The 18789-nt window shown below is 41.1% G+C and overlaps 1 protein-coding gene across 2 annotated transcripts in view; it reads left to right on the forward strand.

Annotated features, from left to right (window-relative positions):
- sdk2a (sidekick cell adhesion molecule 2a) overlaps positions 1 to 18789 on the forward strand; it is a 428423-nt gene that overhangs the window by 380638 nt on the left and 28996 nt on the right. The window contains exons 36-41 of one of the 2 annotated variants that reach the window (XM_061974231.1): positions 1055 to 1156; positions 3295 to 3410; positions 3490 to 3676; positions 11541 to 11678; positions 15751 to 15933; positions 16004 to 16129. In XM_061974231.1, the coding sequence (XP_061830215.1) occupies positions 1055 to 1156; positions 3295 to 3410; positions 3490 to 3676; positions 11541 to 11678; positions 15751 to 15933; positions 16004 to 16129 (852 nt within the window). The remainder of the gene's footprint in view (positions 1 to 1054; positions 1157 to 3294; positions 3411 to 3489; positions 3677 to 11540; positions 11679 to 15750; positions 15934 to 16003; positions 16130 to 18789) is intronic. The other variant, XM_061974232.1, reaches the window with a different exon arrangement.

Raw genomic sequence — 18789 nt, forward strand, 5'->3', positions numbered from 1 at the left:
GCAAATAAGGAAGATTAAAAAACAATTACAAACAAAAAATACAATAATTTAAAATGGGAACAATTTCTCATATTCTTTCTGTTTCTGTAATATTGCAATATTTTGTCATAAAATGATTACTTTTTTTAATGTAAAATTATTACTTTTTAATGCAAAATTTGTCATATAAACTTCTGACTTTTATCACAATATTGCCAATTTTTGGGTTATTCTTGTAAAACAGTGACGTTTTTTTGAGTAAAATTCCGACTTTTGTCATAATTTTTTCCAAGTAAAATTCCGATTATTATTATAATGTTGCCAAAATGTTCAGGTTTTCTTATAAAATTGTGACTTTTGTCGAGTAAAATTACGACTCTTCAAAAAATTGCCCAAATTTTAAGCTTTTCTTGTAAAATTGCGACTTTTATCAAGTAAAATTCCAAATTGTATCATAACATTGCACAAATGTTCAGTTTTTCTCGTAAAATGTTGACTTGTGTTGAGTAAAATGACGACTTTTATTCTAAAAATGCCAAAATTCCAAGTTTTACTTGTGAAATTGTGACATTTTTCTTGTGAAATTACAACTAAATTTTTCACAACAAGCTTTTTTATATTTGCATAGTATGTATATATTAATAATGATGTAAATACACATCTTTATATGTCTAGAAAGGCTGGTCCTAAAGAGGTAGGCATTTTCCAGAGGTCTCAAGAAGGTAAGAAATACAAGAGTGTGTGTGTGTGTGTGTGTGTGTGTGTGTGTGTGTGTGTGTGTGTGTGTGTGTGTGTGTGTGTGTGTGTGTGTGTGTGACTATAATCTCCACAATCTGCCCCGTCATTATGCCCCCGCCCCAAAAGAAAATCTTCCCAGTGTCCCCACAACAACCTCATCCTTTCATCATCCTGTATTCATATTGCCACCCCTTTTAGTCGAGAGTGTGATGTCGTCTCGCCACAGGCACTATCACTATCGCAGCGTGTCTCACGAGACTTAACAGTTTTTTTATTTTTTTTGGCTCTTTTATCTTAACCGTTCTCTCCCGTCTAATGTGGCCTTCTTTCCACACAGATCTGAGTAAACACAAGCGCTACGAGATCCGACTCAGCGTATACAACGCTGTCGGGGAGGGTCCGAGTAGCGTGCCGCAAGAGGTCTTTGTCGGCGAGGCAGGTGTGTGTTCACTCCTTATACATTTAGTAGGAAGGGGATTCACTTGGCCCCATTTGTCGGGTTTTACCTGACACATGAAACGTGATGAACTGGGGAGGGTGCGCAATCCTTTTTTACCTGCCAGAGTGTTGAATATCTTAAAATGTGTTTTGTGTGGCAATTCCAATTTTGTCCACAGCGTCAGTTGCTATGTAGAGTGGCACTTTCCGTCATTTTCAGCAGACTGCATTGCAAAATTATTCACCCTCCACCTTCGTCCACCCAGGAATGGGGCCATATGAGTCCAATCCCTACTGCGGCCACATGCGGCTCTTTAGTGCCGCCCTAGTGGCTCCCTGGAGCATTTTTAAAAAAGGATTGAAAAATGGAAAGAGGATGTGGGAAAAATAATTGTTTTAGTATGTTTTTTGTCTGAGGACAAACATGACACAAACCTTCCCAACCCTCTTGTCCTACTAATTTCGGCGGTTCTTGAACTCACCATATTGTGGACTGTGATGCAACAGTTTGTTTACATGTAAAATCTTCATCACTCCACAACGACTATTTGCTTCAGCCTGCGACACATATTCATTTTGATAGTAGGCTTTTATAGCTAATATAGATACTTACATCATATGTTGCCTTCATTATAACACTTATATAAGACTTTTAAAGTAATTTTGATAGTAGGCAATTATAGCTAATATAGACACTTATGTCATGTGTTGCCTTCATTATAACACTTACATAAGACTTTTAAAGTAATTTTGATAGTAGGCTAATATAGACACTTACATCATGTGTTGCCTTCATTATAACACTTATATAAGACCTTTAAAGTCATTTTGATAGTAGGCTAATATAGACACTAACATGTGTTGTCTTCATTATAACACTTATATAAGACGTTTAAAGTCATTTTGATAGTAGGCTATTATAGCTAATATAGACACTTACATCATGTGTTGTCTTCATTATAGCACTTATATAAGACTTTTAAAGTAATTTTGATAGTAGGCTAATATAGACACTAACATCATGTGTTGTCTTCATTATAACACTTTTATAAGACTTTTAAAGTCATTTTGATAGTAGGCTAATACAGCTAATATAGACACTTACATCATGTGTTGTCTTCATTATAACACTTATATATGACTTGTAAAGTCATTTTGATTGTAGGCTATTATAGCTAATATAGACACTTACATCATGTGTTGTCTTCATTATAACACGTATATAAGACTTGTAAAGTCATTTTGATTGTAGGCTAATATAGACACTTACATCATGTGTTATCTTCATTATAACACTTATATAAGACTTTTAAAGTCATTTTGATAGTAGGCTAATATAGACACTAACATCATGTATTGTCTTCATTATAACACTTATACAAGACTTTTAAAGTAATTTTGATAGTAGGCTATTATAGCTAATATAGACACTTACATCATGTGGTGTCTTCATTATAACACTTATATAAGACTTGTAAAGTAATTTTGATAGTAGGCTATTATAGCTAATATAGACACTTGCATCATGTGTTGTCTTCATTACAACACTTATACAAGACGTTTAAAGTCATTTTGATAGTAGGCTATTATAGCTAATATAGACACTTACAACATGTGTTGTCTTCATTATAACACTTATTTCAGACTTTTAAAGTAATTTTGATAGTAGGCTATTATAGCTAATATAGACACTTACATCATGTGTGGCCTTCATTATAACACTTATATAAGACTTTTAAAGTCAGTTTGATAATAGGCTATTAAAGCTAATATAGACACATACGTCATGTGTTGCCTTCATTATAACACTTATATAAGACTTTTAAAGTCATTTTGATAGTAGGCTACTATAGACACTTACATCATGGGTTGCCTTCATTATAACACTTATATAAGACTCTAAAAGTCATTTTTATAGTAGGTTATTATAGCTAATATAGACACTTACGTCATGTGTTGCCTTCATTATAAGACTTATATACGTTTTTTAATTTTTTGCGGCTCCAGACAGATTAGTTTTTTGTATTTTTGGTCCAATATGGCTCTTTCAACGTTGTGGGTTGCCCAGCCCTGCCCTACTGTATTAAACATCCAGCATGTTATACATACTCACCTCTCCTTTTTTGTAACCTACTATAGTCCCGACTGCCCCGCCCCAGAATGTCGCGGTCCAGTCGTCCACTGCCACCCAGCTGGACGTCACATGGGACCCCCCACCCCTGGATGCACAGAACGGAGACATCCAAGGTTACAAGGTAATCCAATCTTGCTCCGCAATCGGCCAAACTTGCATCATTTCCTCCGCCGCCGCATCCTTGAACTCTCTTTTCCCAGATCTATTTCTGGGAGTTTCAGCTGCAGAACGATACGGAGCGTCTGCGCACGTTGTTCCTGCCCGAGCTGGGGGTCAAGCTGAAAAACTTGACGGGCTACACCACCTACATGATCAGCGTGGCCGCCTTCAACGCGGCAGGGGACGGGCCGCGGTCCCTGCCCAGCAGAGGGCGCACTCAGCAAGCAGGTGACTAAATGTCCGGTTCAAACACTGATGACATCTATTAATCAGACAAGAAGCAAGGAATCATGCAGAGACAGAGTTCAATGTAGCTCATGAGGAGACACGTGTTTTGGGCTGTATTCTAGTTACAGATCTAAACTACGTTCTAAAAGTCCAGCCCGCGTGCTTCCTCTATTTATTTGGAAGGTCCCTGGTTACATCATTGAAGCTGTCGCTGAGGGAAGGGGGTAATCTCGACAACTCCAGTTAGACACAATATATGATTATACAAAAATGCAAATGTATTGACGCTGGTGCTATCGCCTCGTCTCTGCTTTGTCTGCGTCCTGGTACCCGATGTTCGGCCTTGGCAGTCAGCAGGCCGAGTCTGGACACAACACTTATAAAGACGGCTTTGCACAGATACAAAAATACCACTTCAACACAATTGACAATAATTTATAGCAAAGGCCCTTAAACATAAAGTTGTGTGATAATATATACATAATTACTCTAACACTAAAATATCAGCATAAAAGCTTGTTGGGTGCAAAGAAGGGACACTGAAACATAGGCGCCGACCCCGTGGGTGCTTTGGGGCCCGAGCACCCACATGGGATTGATGGCAACTTTCAATCTTTAAAATAATTTTTGAAAAGCCAACCTTTTTGTTGTTAATTTTGTGGCGAGTTTGGTCCGTTTTACATAATAAAACAAGTCACAAGTCATATATTCTACAATTAACCAAGATTTCATTGTGCCCGATAATGATACTGATGACATAATCATCTTGGCTTTGAACACACTGCATACTTAGTCAACAGCCATACATGTCACACCAAGGGTGGCCGTATGAACAATGCCAACACTGTCATAAACATGTGCCATATAGTGAAACCACACTAAACAACGAGGACAAACACATTTTGGGAGACTATTTGCACCGCAACACAACATAAACACAACAGGACAAATTCCCAGAATTCCCTGCAGCACCAACTCTTCCGGGACGCTACAATATAAACAAACGCCATTGGTGGACCCACACCTAACATCCACTGTGATGATACAAAGTACAGGAGCGTGTCTAGTCGATACTACTATGATTACATCGATATTTTTTAGCATCACAAAATCTTCTTTCGTTTTTTTTTTACATTTATATTATGTTTATAAACTCAGTGGCCTAGTGGTTGGAGTGTCCGCCCTGAGATCGGTAGGTTGTGAGTTCAAACCCCGGCCGAGTCATACCAAAGACTATAAAAATGGGACCCATTACCTCCCTGCTTGGCACTCTGCATCAAGGGTTGGAATTGGGGGTTAAATCACCATCATGATTCCCGGGCGCGGCCACCGCTGCTGCTCACTGCTCCCCTCACCACCCAGGGGGTGATCAAGGGTGATGGGTCAAATGCAGAGAATAATTTTGCCACACCTAGTGTGTGTGTGACATTCATTGGTACTTTACTTTACTTTGAAATATGACACATGAGGACTTTGAATATGACCAATGTATGATCCTGTAACTACTTGGTATCGGATTGATACCCAAATTTGTGGTATCATCCAAAACTAATTTAAAGTATGAAAGAAGAGAAGAATAAGTGATTATTACATTTTAACAGAAGTGTAGATAGAACATGTTGAAACAGAAAATAAGCAGATATTAACAGTAAATGAACAAGTAGATTAATAATTCATTTTCTACCGCTTGTCCTTAATAATGTTGACAAAATATTAGAATGATAAATGACACAATATGTTAGTCAGCAGACTAAATTAGGAGCCTTTGTTTGTTTACTTACTAATAAAAGACAAGTTGTTTAGTATGTTCACTATTTTGTTTAAGGACTAAATTACAATAATAATTATATGTTTAACGTACCCTAAGATTTTTTTGCTAAAATACAGACAATAATGACATTTTTTGTGGTGCCCTTTATTTCGAAAAGTACCGAAAAGTACCAAAATATTGGTATCGGGACAACACTAATACATACACACCGAGCACCCAAAGGCAGAAATGTAGATCGGCGCCTATGCTATGAAATACCGTATATAAAAGTGTGTTAAAAAAATTACAAAGTAGTGCATAGTAAATTAATGCAGATGATTTCAGGTTTAAAAAGCAAAAGAAAAATCTGCAAGGCCATAAAAAAAATGTGACACCTGCCCGTCCTCGTGTAAAAACACACTGACTGCGGCCTCAGCTCAAGGTCACGCCGCTAATTTATTCGCAACATGTGCCTTCGAAACAAGAATGGAGCCTTCATCCCGTACAAGATGTAAAACCATCTCTCACTAAGGAGGTCGCATTAGAGATCCTCTCAGCGTCGCCTCGCCAGTAAGCCACAGAGTGATGAATAATAAAAAAAATAAAAGAAAGCCGCGCTCATTAGCATTTCGGTCCTCCATCATACAAAGCTGCCTTTCTTCGTTAGTTAACGAGAGTCTGTCCCTGGCCACTTCGGTTTTGAGAGCCTTAAAAATAGTGAAAATAATAGTGAAGGAGAAACAATAGTCATCTTTGACATTTCTGCAAATGTCAGGTGTGTTTTTGCACCTTTTTGTGTCAACGGGCCATTCTCAACGTTGCCCAAATGAAAATCGGTGATTAAAGTACCAATTGTTTTTTTTTTTGTTGCATTGGTTCTTTTTATTTTACACTTTTTAATTGCTCCCCGCGGAGAAAAAAAATAAATAAATAATTGTTTATTTTTTTAATTTGTAAATGTAAAATGCAGGCCTGATCTATTAAGACTATCTATTAGACCTGCTCAGTGGCCTTGTGGTTAGAGTGTCCGCCTCATACCAAAGACTATAAAAATGGGAGCCTTTACCTCCCTGTTTGGCACTCAGCATCAAGGGTTGGAATTGGGGGTGTTAAATCACCAAATTGATTCCCGGGCGTGGCCACCGCTGCTGCTCACTGCTCCCCTCACCTCCCAGGGGGTGGAACAAGATGGATGGATCAAATGCAGAGGGCAAAGCCACCACACTTAGTGTGTGTGTGACTATCAGTGGTACTTTTTTGTTAATGTTACAGGTGCATTACTGCCACCTACTGTGACATTAACACAGCAATGTTAATATTTGGTTACATGTCCCTTGGCAAGTTTCACTGCAATAAGGCGCTTTTGGTAGCCATCCACAAGCTTCTGCTTGAATTTTTGACCACTCTTCTTGACAAAATTGGTGCAGTTCATCTAAACGTGTTGGTTTTCTGACATGGACTTGTTTCTTCAGCATTGTCCACACGTTTAAGTCAGGACTTTGGGAAGGCCATTCTAAAACCTTAATTCTAGCCATTCCTTTACCACTTTTGATGTGTGTTTGGGGTCATTGTCTTGTTGGAACACCCAACTGCGCCCAAGACCCAACCTCCGGGCTGATGATATTAGGTTGTCCTGAAGAATTTGGAGGTAATTCTCCTTTTTCATTGTCCCATTTACTCTCTGTAAAGCACCAGTTCCATTGGCAGCAAAACAGGCCCAGAGCATAATACTACCACCACCATGCTTGACAGTAGGCTTGGTGTTCCTGGGATTAAAGGCCTCACCTTTTCTCCTCCAAACATATTGCTGGTTATTGTGGCCAAACAGCTCAATTTTTGTTTCATCTGACCACAGAACTTTCCTCCAGAAGGTCTTATCTTTGTCCATGTGATGTCAGATGAAACAAAAATAGTGCTGTTTGGCCACAATACAGGTATACATAGTAGCCTGATTGGAAATTGCAACCAGGTATGGGAAACGAGCGCTCAGGGAGGAATGGAACCAAAATAAGAGAGTTGACAGGAAATAAACACAAACAGGGGAAAACCCAAACATAACCAAACTGTCAGTGACAAGCCTGACAATCTGACCCGTTAGATTTTGCCCAAAGTTGACTACGGGCAAGACAGTTTACAAAAAGTTGTCACGACGTGGTTTTCGCTTACTGTGGGGTCGTTCTCCCAGGAAGGCAAACGGACGACTCCGGACAGGACTTAATAATAATAATAATAATAATAATAATAACTGGGATTTATATAGCGCTTTTCTAAGTACTCAAAGTCGCTTTACATGTAGAACCCATCAATCATTCACACCTGGTGGTGGTAAGCTACTTTCATAGCCACAGCTGCCCTGGGGTAGACTGACGGAAGCGTGGCTGCAATTTGCACCAACGGCCCCTCCGACCACCACCTATCATTCATCATTCAATTCACCGGTGTGAGTGGCACCGGGGCAAAGGGTGAAGTGTCCCGCCCAAGGACACAACGGCAGCGTTTTTTGGATGGTAACCCTCAGGTTTCTGGCACGGTTGCTCTACCCACTACGCCATGCCACCCTACTTGCAGGTAGGAACATGATTTAATTTTAAGAAACAATCAACGAGGTACAAAACAGAAAACAACCCGAAGGCAAGCGTGCCTATCGCACGCGGAAGCTAAGGCAAAAACGTAGGACATGAAACTATAGACATGAACCTCACAAAACTGTGGCATGAAACAACTAGCATTAACTATGGCATAGAACAAACACGAAACTGCGGCATGAAACCAATAATGACACCAGGACGACTGACTGGCAAAGGCAGGCTTAAATAGTCCTCTGATTAGAAGCAGGTGCGCGTCCCCAACACCAGAGGCAGGTGAAAATCATAAGTAGCCATGGTAACTAAAACAAACTCAGGTGTCAAACAGGAACTAAAAGAGTCCAAAACTAACAGAACATAACAAAAACATGATCCGGACCACGGATCATGACAAAAGTCAAGTTAAAGTACCAATGATTGTCACACACACACACACCAGGTGTGGCGAAATTATTTTCTGCATCACCATCACCCTTGATTACCCCCTGGGAGGTGAGGGGAGCAGTGAGCAGCAGCAGTGGCCGCGCCCAAGAATATTTTTTGGTGATGTAACCCCCAATTCCAACCCTTGATGCGGAGTGCCAAGCAGGGAGGTAATGGGTCCCATTTTTATAGTCTTTGGTATGACTCGGCCGGGGTTTGAACTCACAACCTACACGATCTCAGGGCGGACACTCTAACCACAAGGCCACTGAGCAATTTAGAGGGTTTTTTGAAGAGCACATGATAACTGTGATTTTTTCAAATAAACAGACCTCATTTACGACTGTTTCCACTTTAAAGAAAAAGGCTAAACACTCGCGTAAACAAATAAAAACCGGTAGCGATTGAGTAGTTTAATGAGGTGAATTGTTATAATCATGCTTTGACTGTCAAAGGTGTTTGGTAATGTAACACGTGAGTGACATTACCAGCTGTACCAATGATTTTACTATTTTGTTACACCTCGTGCACAAGTTAATAGCGGCTTCAGCTCCGGAGCATTAAATTTGACTATCTGAGGAAGTATGTGAACCTGTGGAAGGTTCATTACCGATGCCAGAGGGGAGCAGTGAGGAGGTCTCCTGCCGGGGTGACATGGTGGAAGGTACACCTCCGGGCTGACGGGCTTCGTGTCCAAAGGTGTGCACCTTTTATCTCAGAAAATCCTTCCAACTCGAGGGGTTTTCAAAGTCCAACTGATTCGACTGCGAAGTTACCAATCAGACTCCTCCAGATCGAGTCATCCACTATTCCATAAAACACCCGTAGTAAAAAGTAAAATATAATGTGATGCGAGTCACCTTTTGAATTGTGGATTCAAAGCGAGTGTTTGAATTAGTGATGGGTAATTGATGCCTTTAGAGAGTGTGTGGAAACACTCTATAGCTGTACTGACACTGCACTGATATTATGGGTTTACAGCTCTGGTAATGGGTACATTCGCACCCACCTGCACAAATGTACTTCAAAATGTAACAATCAAAATAAATATGACTTTTTTTTTTGTTTACTAGGGCATGCATATATAATATGCATTAGTTTGACCGATAATAAAAAGGAGATGCTTGGAAATAGCATAAAAATGCCCCAAAATCTTGGAAAAACGCGATTCATAGCGTTACTTTTTGGTGTAACCATCGTGAGCGTTCTGTTCAGGTATATTTATTTTATATTTTGATAAATCATCATATTTATGTATTTCTAAATTTAAATAGGTATTGATCAGTCTTTAAGCTGCTGTGTATTTGATTTTAGTTTGCTTTTGACGTCTTATTTAGAATTGTAGTTGAACTTTTACAACCTTGTGTTGCGCTCATGATGGCGTAACCAAACTAGATTTCATTTAATGATCTTATTTTGAATATTTATTCACTTTTTTAAATTTAGTATATTTAAATATTCATTTATAAACATTGAATACATTCATACTTGCCAACCTTGAGACCTCCGATTTCGGGAGGTGGGGGGAGGCGGTGGGGGTGGGACGGGGGCGTGGTTGGGGGCGTGGCTAAAAGGGGAGGAGTATATTTACAGCTAGGATTCACCAAGTCAAGTATTTCATATACATATATATATAAAACCGTTTATCAACAACACCCAGAAACGCCGTCGACTTCGCTGGGTCTGAGCTCGTCTAAGATGGACTGATACAAAGTGGAAAAGTGTTCTGTGGTCTGACGAGTCCACATTTCAAATTATTTTTGGAAACTGGACGTCGTGTCCTCCGGACCAAAGAGGAAAAGAACCATCCGGATTGTTATAGGCGCAAAGTTGAAAAGCCAACATCTGTGATGGTATGGGGGTGTATTAGTGCCCAAGACATGGGTAAAGTTAAAGTTAAAGTTAAAGTACCAATGATTGTCACACACACACACTAGGTGTGGCGAAATTATTCTCTGCATTTGACCCATCACCCTTGATCACCCCCTGGGAGGTGAGGGGAGCAGTGGGCAGCAGCGGTGGCTGCGCCCGGGAATCATTTTTTGGTGATTTAACCCCCAATTCCAACCCTTGATGCTGAGTGACAAGCAGGGAGGTAATGGGTCCCATTTTTATAGTCTTTGGTATGACTCGGCCGGGGTTTGAACCCACAACCTACAGATCTCAGGGCGGACACTCTAACCACTAGGCCACTGAGTCGGTAACTTACACATCTGTGAAGGCGCCATTAATGCTGAAAGGTACATACAGGTTTTGGAGCAACATATGTTGCCATCCAAGCAATGTTACCATGGACGCCCCTGCTTATTTCAGCAAGACAATGCCAAGCCACGTGTTCCATCAACGTGGCTTCATAGTAAAAGAGTGTGGGTACTAGACTGGCCTGCCTGTAGTCCAGACCTGTCTCCCATTGAAAATGTGTGGCGCATTATGAAGCCTAAAATACCACAACGGAGACTCCAGACTGTTGAACAACTTAAGCTGTACATCAAGCAAGAATGGGAAATAATTCCACCTGAGAAGCTTAAAAAATGTCTCCTCAGTTCCCAAACGTTTACTGAGTGTTGTTAAAAGGAAAGGCCATGTAACACAGTGGTGAACATGCCCTTTCCCAACTACTTTGGCACGTGTTGCAGCCATGAAATTCTAAGTTAATTATTATTTGCAAAAAAATCAAGTTTATGAGTTTGAACATCAAATATCTTGTCTTTGTAGTGCATTCAATTGAATATGGGTTGAAAAGGATTTGCAAATCATTGTATTCCGTTTATATTTACATCTAACACAATTTCCCAACTCATATGGAAACGGGGTTTGTATATATAATACAAAGGAGTTGTAATATGCATCTATTTCCAAGCTCATTGGTGTGTTCAGTGGGACGGGCAAAAGTTAAGTCGGCAAAAATGCGGTAGTTTATAAATTAATTATTGTTTCTATGCAAATGCGTCACGGACTGGTAGCAGTCCCCGCACCGTTGCTTGGGGCTTACTGTCCTATAGGACAATTTGTTAAGATCATGTCCTACCCTTAAAGGTGGTATTGTGTAATCCTGCAAGAATGTCTCAATTTTTACACAATTACCGTCGTTTCTACCTCTTAACAGCTCCCACCGCCCCCGGCTTCATCCACTTCAGTGAGCTGACCACCACCTCCGTCAACGTGTCCTGGGGAGAGCCCAAGCAGGCCAACGGCATCGTGGAAGGCTACCGTCTGGTTTACGAGCCGTGCACGCCAGTCGACGGTGAGAACGGAGGGGGGGGCTCGTTACCCTTCCCTGCACACTGTGATTTACCACCTTTCTGGCCCGGGGAGGGTCAACGTGTTCGTTTGAAACTCATCTTTTGCAGACAGATAGCACATGCAGCGTTTATGACACGGGCTGGGAAAATATGACAGCGCGGAATGATGATGTGGTCTCGTAAAAGTACACGTGTAGAGGATATATCGTGTGCGGCTTGCTCTCAGTGAGAGGAACATGACTAATGGCTGCCTAAGTGTGGGTGTCTGCAGCAGATTGTTAAGTAATGGGGGGGGCAGAGGTGGAATGCTGAGCTCAGGTTGCTAATTGTCTTTAAGCAAAGGCATGAAATATCTATGGGTGTCTTTATATAACCCGTCATTATTATTATCATTATTATTTAAAGTGCTGATTGGGGGTGGCAATATGACTATAATTTCCTGACTGACTTGGGGCAAAAATGAAAGGTTTTCTAGTTTAATTAATTTAATTGGTAATGGTAGCATCTGGGGCAGCACGGTGGCACAGGGGTCCTGAGTTCAATCCCGGGCTCAGGATCTTTCTGTGTGGAGTTTGCATGTTCTCCCCGTGATTGAGTACTCAATGTTTATCAATCAATGTTTACTTACATAGCCCTAAATCACCAGTGTCTCAAAGGGCTGCACAAGCCACAACATACTCCGGCTTCCTCCCACCTTCAAAGACATGCATCTGGGGCATACTTGCCAACCCTCCCGAAATCCTCCCGAGACAAATATTCTCCCGAAAAGCTCCCGATTTTCAGCCGGAGATGGAGGCCACGCCCCCTCCAGCTCCATGCGGACCTGAGTGAGGATCACAGGGTGACAAAAACTAAATCATCCAGACTAGAGATAAATTGTATTATTATGTTTATCTTACCTATAAATAATTATATTTATTAATTTAAAAAAAAAAAACTAAATACATTTTTACTATATTTTGCTAAAAACATAAAAATGTATTGTATTTTTATTTGTATTTTTTCTGACTCCTTATTACATCCAGCCATATAATTGTACATTAAAATGAACATAATTAATTTTAAATGATCATAATAATTAATTTAAAATGACCATATTTAATTATTAAAATAATTGTTTGTTTATCAACAACTTTAGCATTTTATTCATTACATTTTGAAGCTCTCAGAAGCCAAGTTATGTTATATTCCTTAAGATTTATTTATGCAAGTTTGAAGTATCAATTATCTAAACACAGTTTTGTTTGCATATTTTCAGGAGATATATATATATATATATATATATATATATACATATATATATATATATATATATATATATATATATATATATATATATATATATATGTATGTATATATGTATATATGTATATATATATATATATATGTATGTATATATGTATATATGTATATATATATATATATATGTATGTATATATGTATATATATATATATATATATATGTATGTATATATATATATATGTGTGTTTGAAATACTTGACTTGGTGAATTCTAGCTGTCAATATACTCCTCCCCTCTTAACCACGCCCCCGCCCTAAACCACGCCCCCGTCCCACCCCCAACCACGCCCCCCACCTCCCCACCTCCCGAAATCGGAGGTCTCAAGGTTGGCAAGTATGATCTGGGGATAGGTTGATTGGCAACACTAAACATTTGGCCCTAGCGTGTGAATGTTGTCTGTCAGGTTGAAACACCGAACTATCTATTACACAAGACAAGAAGAAGGAATCAGGCAGAGTTAAATTTTGCTCATGAGGAGAAACGTTTGGGGCTACACACTCAGTTACAGTCTCCCACCACGCTCTGAGGGGCAGTCCCACGTGCTCCTCTATTTATTCGGGAGTTCCCTAGTTAACATCACTGAGGCTGCCTCTAAAGCAGGGATGGGCAATTAATTTTTACCGTGGGCCGCATGAGCAACCGAAGCACTGCTGGAGGGCCACATCGACAATATTTCAATTAAATTTAGCTCAATATTATTTTTGATATACCGTAAGATTAATAATAATAATAATAATAATAATAATAATAATTAATAATGATAATAATACTTTCATTTAACCTAACTTACCTTTATACCTAAAGCAGATTGCTTTTGATGGTTTTATTTTTAACACTGTCTTAAACTACACTTCCTGATGTATAATACAATGCAAAAATGTCAATTTCTGCACAGGGTTAATTTAAAGTTTATCCTGCATCCTCTTTAAAAGTCCAACATTTTTCCCCACCAGATTTGGACAACCATCTGTTGTCACACCTGCCAGCTTGTCCCATTTCAGTCCTAACATGTCCAAACACGCATTTACCTATGTGAATAAGTCATTACCTGTGGTTGTCCCTTTTAATTGACTGCATGGCTGCCAGCTCTTCTGTGATTTGAAAGTCTGCAGTTATCCCACGTAAGAAGATGAGCAGCTGGGCGGTGTCACGTACATCGCAGCTCTCATCCAAAGCCAGCGGAAAACAGTCAAAGTCGGCCGTTCTGTTCTTCAGCTGAAGTTCCAAATTTCCGGGCATATCAGCGCAACAGAGTCCGATAAGCACTCCTTAATAAACTCTCCGTCAGAAAACGCCTTACTTTTTCTGGCGGAAGAAGATGGATGGTTAGATGGTAATGGTAGAAATGACTGAGATGTGGGAAACTGTACTTCTTTTGGAATTTTGCCTATCGCTCACAATCCTTATGTAAGACAATGCTGCGTCCCAGTTCCCTCGGAAGTTGGAAGTCGGGCATTCCGACGTTACGTTATAATGTCGGATTTTAAGATGGCCACATCTACAAGAGTCTGAATGTAAAACAACTTATGGGAAAATGTGCACTTTCCGCAACCTTGAAACACGGTGGATGAAGACGAAACACAGACGCGCGCGATGTACCGTATTTTTCGGACTATAAGGCGCACTTAAAAGCCTTTAATTTTCTCAAAAATGGACAGTGCGCTTTATAACCCGGTGCGCCTAATGTACGTAATAATTCTGGTTATGGATACTGACCTCGAAGCTATTGTATTTGTTACATGGTGTAATGATGACCAGTAGATGGTAGTCACACATAAGAGATACTTGTAGACTGCAGGATGACGCCTATAAACAACACCACAACTTTAAACTTGAAACTTGAAAACTTGAAACTTGAAATGTTCCATTGAAAATATAGATCATTACACGCGGCGCTCAAAAATCTGTCAAAATGTTTTAGTACGACTTTGGTAAGCTATGAAGCCGCACCGCTTTATGGATTGTCAACATACGAGTATTACTATGGTGTGTGTGTAAAAGGACCGCAAAATGGAACCCATTAGCAGACATATTATGTTTTGCAATATTATGCAAAACTAACTTTTCTTACCTACTGGTACCTGCTGATCTGTATTTGGGATCTGCATAAGTCCTGAAAATGTGCACAGGTCCGCCATTGTAGTCCGCCGTAGTCAACAAGCGTCTTCTTTTTCTCTATCTTCTTGTTATGGGACATTCATCCTCCGATGTTGCCATTTCTAATATAAAGTAGTGTAAAGTTCTTACTTACTTCTATGGAAGCACAAAATCATTTACATAATTCACCCAAGGAACTTTAGTTATTAGAGTTTTTCCCTGGACACATTTCCGGCGTTGTTGCACCAGTGAGCCACGGATGAGGAGATGCTGCTCCATTATTGATGGAAGTAAAGTCTGAATGTCATTAAAACAGTTAGCTCCATCTTTTGACACTTCTTCCACTCCCGTCCTTGCACGCTACACCGCTACAACAAAGATGACGGGGAGAAGACGCCTCAAAGTGCCATTTTAGGCCCCCTCTTTGTATCATTTGGTGCTATTCAACTGTTGTAGTTCAGTTTAAAAAAAGGCATGAGAGACTAACTTTTTTGCAGCAGATTCTTTAAAAAAAAAAAAAACACTCGAGTACCTTCATAGAGATGATCTTTGACTAGCTTTTGTGCACTCGGCCCTTCAAACCGAGCCCGACATGACAGATGTCAACGCACCCTGAAGTGTGTTTAAATCCTACATCTTGCAGAATGCAGCTATCTAGAGTCTTTTCTGTACAGACTCCTCTCCTCGCACTCCAGGTGTCAGTAAGATAGTGACAGTGGACGTCAAAGGCGGCGCCCCCTTGTGGATGAAGATCAAGGACCTCTCCGACGGCGCCACCTACAACTTCCGTATCCGGGCCAAAACGCTCACCTACGGACCTGAGGTGGAGGCCAACATCACCACGGGGCCAGGAGAAGGTCGGAAAAATCCTGGTACGGTAACTTCTTGACAGATCACTATTTAACCTTTCGGACCTTTCCCCCCCAGGAGCCCCAGGCCCTCCCGGGGAGCCCTTTATTTCTCGCTACGGCTCCGCACTGACCCTGCACTGGACCAGCGGTGATCCGGGCCGTGCACCCATCACGAGATACGTCATTGAAGCCAGACCGTCTGGTGAGCCACGAAAACAAACAAAAAAAAATGTTTGATAGATTTACATGTACAGTCGCGATCAAAAGTTTTCATACACTTGTAAAGAACAAGATGTCATGGCTGTCTTGAGTTTCTTGCTGTCTTGAGAAACCACAGAACTTTCCTCCATAAGGTCTTTTCTTTGTCCACGTGATGTCAGATGAAACAAAAACTTAGCTGTTTGGCCACAATACCCAGCAATATGTTTGGAGGAGAAAAGGTGAGGCCTTTAATCCCAGGAACACCATTCCTACCGTTAAGCATGGTGGTGGTAGTATTATGTGCTAGGCCTGTTTTGCTGCCAAAGGAAATGGTGCTTTACAGAGAGTAAATGGGACAATGAAAAGGGAGGATTACCTCCAAATTCTTCAGGGCAACCTAAAATCATCAGCCCGGAGGTTGGGTCTTGGGCGCAGTTGGGTGTTCCAACAGGACAATGACCCCAAACACACGTCAAAAGCGGTAAAGGAATGGCTAAATCAGGCCAGAATTAAGGTTTTAGAATGGCCTTCCCAAAGTCCTGACTTAAACCCCATTGAGAATATGTGGACAATGCTGAAGAAACAAGTCAGAAAACCAACACATTTAGCTGAATTGTATCGATTTTGTCAAGAGGAGTGATCAAAATTAAAGCGGAAAAAGAAGAAGCTTATCGACAGCGGTGTCGGCATGGTCTACAAAGGCGGACTTGCGTACATTTTAAGGACTTATGCCAATCCAAAATTCTTCAGGACAACCTAAAATCGTCAGCCCGGAGGTTGGGTCTTGATCCAACAGGACAATGACCCCAAACACACGTCAAAAGTGGTAAAGGAATGGCTAAATGAGCATACTTGCCAACCTTGAGACCTCCGAATTCGGTAGATGGGAGGGGGGGGGGGGGTTTGGTGGTAGCGGTTGGTGTATATTGTAGCGTCTCGGAAGAGTTAGTGCTGCAAGGGGTTCTGGGTATTTCTGTTGTGTTTATGTTGTGTTACGGTGCGGATGTTCTCCCGAAATGTGTTTATCATTCTTGTTTTGTGTGGGTTCACAGTGTGGCGCATATTTGTAGCAGTGTTAAAGTTGTTTATACGGCCACCCTCAGTGTGATTTGTATGGCTGTTGACCAAGTATGCATGCATTCACTTATGTGTGGATAAAAGCCGCATATATTACGTGACTGTGCCGGCACGCTGTTTGTATGGAGGAAAAGCGGATGTGACGACAGGTTGTAGAGGACGCTAAAGGCAGTGCCTTTAGGGCACGCCCCCAATACTGTTGTACGGGTGGAAAGCGGGAGAAATTCGGGAGAATGGTTGCCCCGGGAAATTTTCGGGAGGGGCACTGAAATTCGGGAAAATCAGGGAGGGTTGGCAAGTATGTAAATCAGGCTAGAATGAAGGTTTTGGAATGGCCTTCCCAGCGTCCTGACTTAAATGTGTGGACAATGCTGAAGAAACAAGTCCATGTCAGAAAACCAACAAATGTAGTTGAACTGCACCAATTTTGTCAAGAGGAGAGGTCAAAAATTCAACCAGAAGCTTGTGGATGGCTACCAAAAGTGCCTTCTTGCAGTGAATCTTGCCAAGGGACATGTAACCAAATATTAACTAGAGATGTCCGATAATGGCTTTTTTGCCAATATCCGATATTCCAATATTGTCCAACTCTTTATTACCGATACCGATATCAACCGATACCAATATATACAGTCGTGGAATTAACACATTATTATGCCTAATTTTGTTGTGATGCCCCGCTGGATGCATTAAACAATGTAACAAGGTTTTCCAAAATAAATCAACTCAAGTTGTGGAAAAATATGCCAACATGGCACTGCCATATTTATTATTGAAGTCACAAAGTACATTATTTTTTTTAACATGCCTCAAAACAGCAGCTTGGAATTTGGGACATGCTCTCCCTGAGAGAGCATGAAGAGGGTCAGGTGGGCGGGGTTGGAGGGGGGGGTTGGTTGGTTGAGGTGGGCGGGGGGGGGGGGTAGTGGGGGGTGTATATTGTAGCGTCCTGGAAGAGTTAGTGCTGCAAGGGGTTCTGGGTATTTGTTCTGTTTGTTGTTTATGTTGTGTTGCGGTGCGGATGTTCTCCCGAAATGTCAATCAATCAATCAATGTTTATTTATATAGCCCTAAATCACAAGTGTCTCAAAGGGCTGCACAAGCCACAACGACATCCTCTGTACAGAGCCCACATAAGGGCAAGGAAAAACTCACCCCAGTGGGACGTCGATGTGAATGACTATGAGAAACCTTGGAGAGGACTGCATATGTGGGTAAACCCCCCCCCTCTAGGGGAGACCGAATGCAATGGATGTCGAGTGGGTCTGACATAATATTGTGAGAGTCCAGTCCATAGTGGATCCAACATAATAGTAAGAGTCCAGTCCATAGTGGGGCCAGCAGGAAACCATCCCGAGCGGAGACGGGTCAGCAGCGCAGAGATGTTCCCAACCGATACACAGGCGAGCGGTCGACCCCGGGTCCCGACTCTGGACAGCCAGCACTTCATCCATGGCCACCGGACCTGTGTGTCTCCCCCTCCACAAGGGATAGGGGGGAGCAGAGGAGAAAAGAAAAGAAACGGCAGATCAACTGGTCTAAAAAGGGGGGGCTATTTAAAGGCTAGAGTATACAAATGAGTTT

The sequence above is a fragment of the Nerophis lumbriciformis genome, linkage group LG22, assembly GCF_033978685.3.
Source record: "Nerophis lumbriciformis linkage group LG22, RoL_Nlum_v2.1, whole genome shotgun sequence".
NCBI lineage: Eukaryota > Metazoa > Chordata > Actinopteri > Syngnathiformes > Syngnathidae > Nerophis > Nerophis lumbriciformis.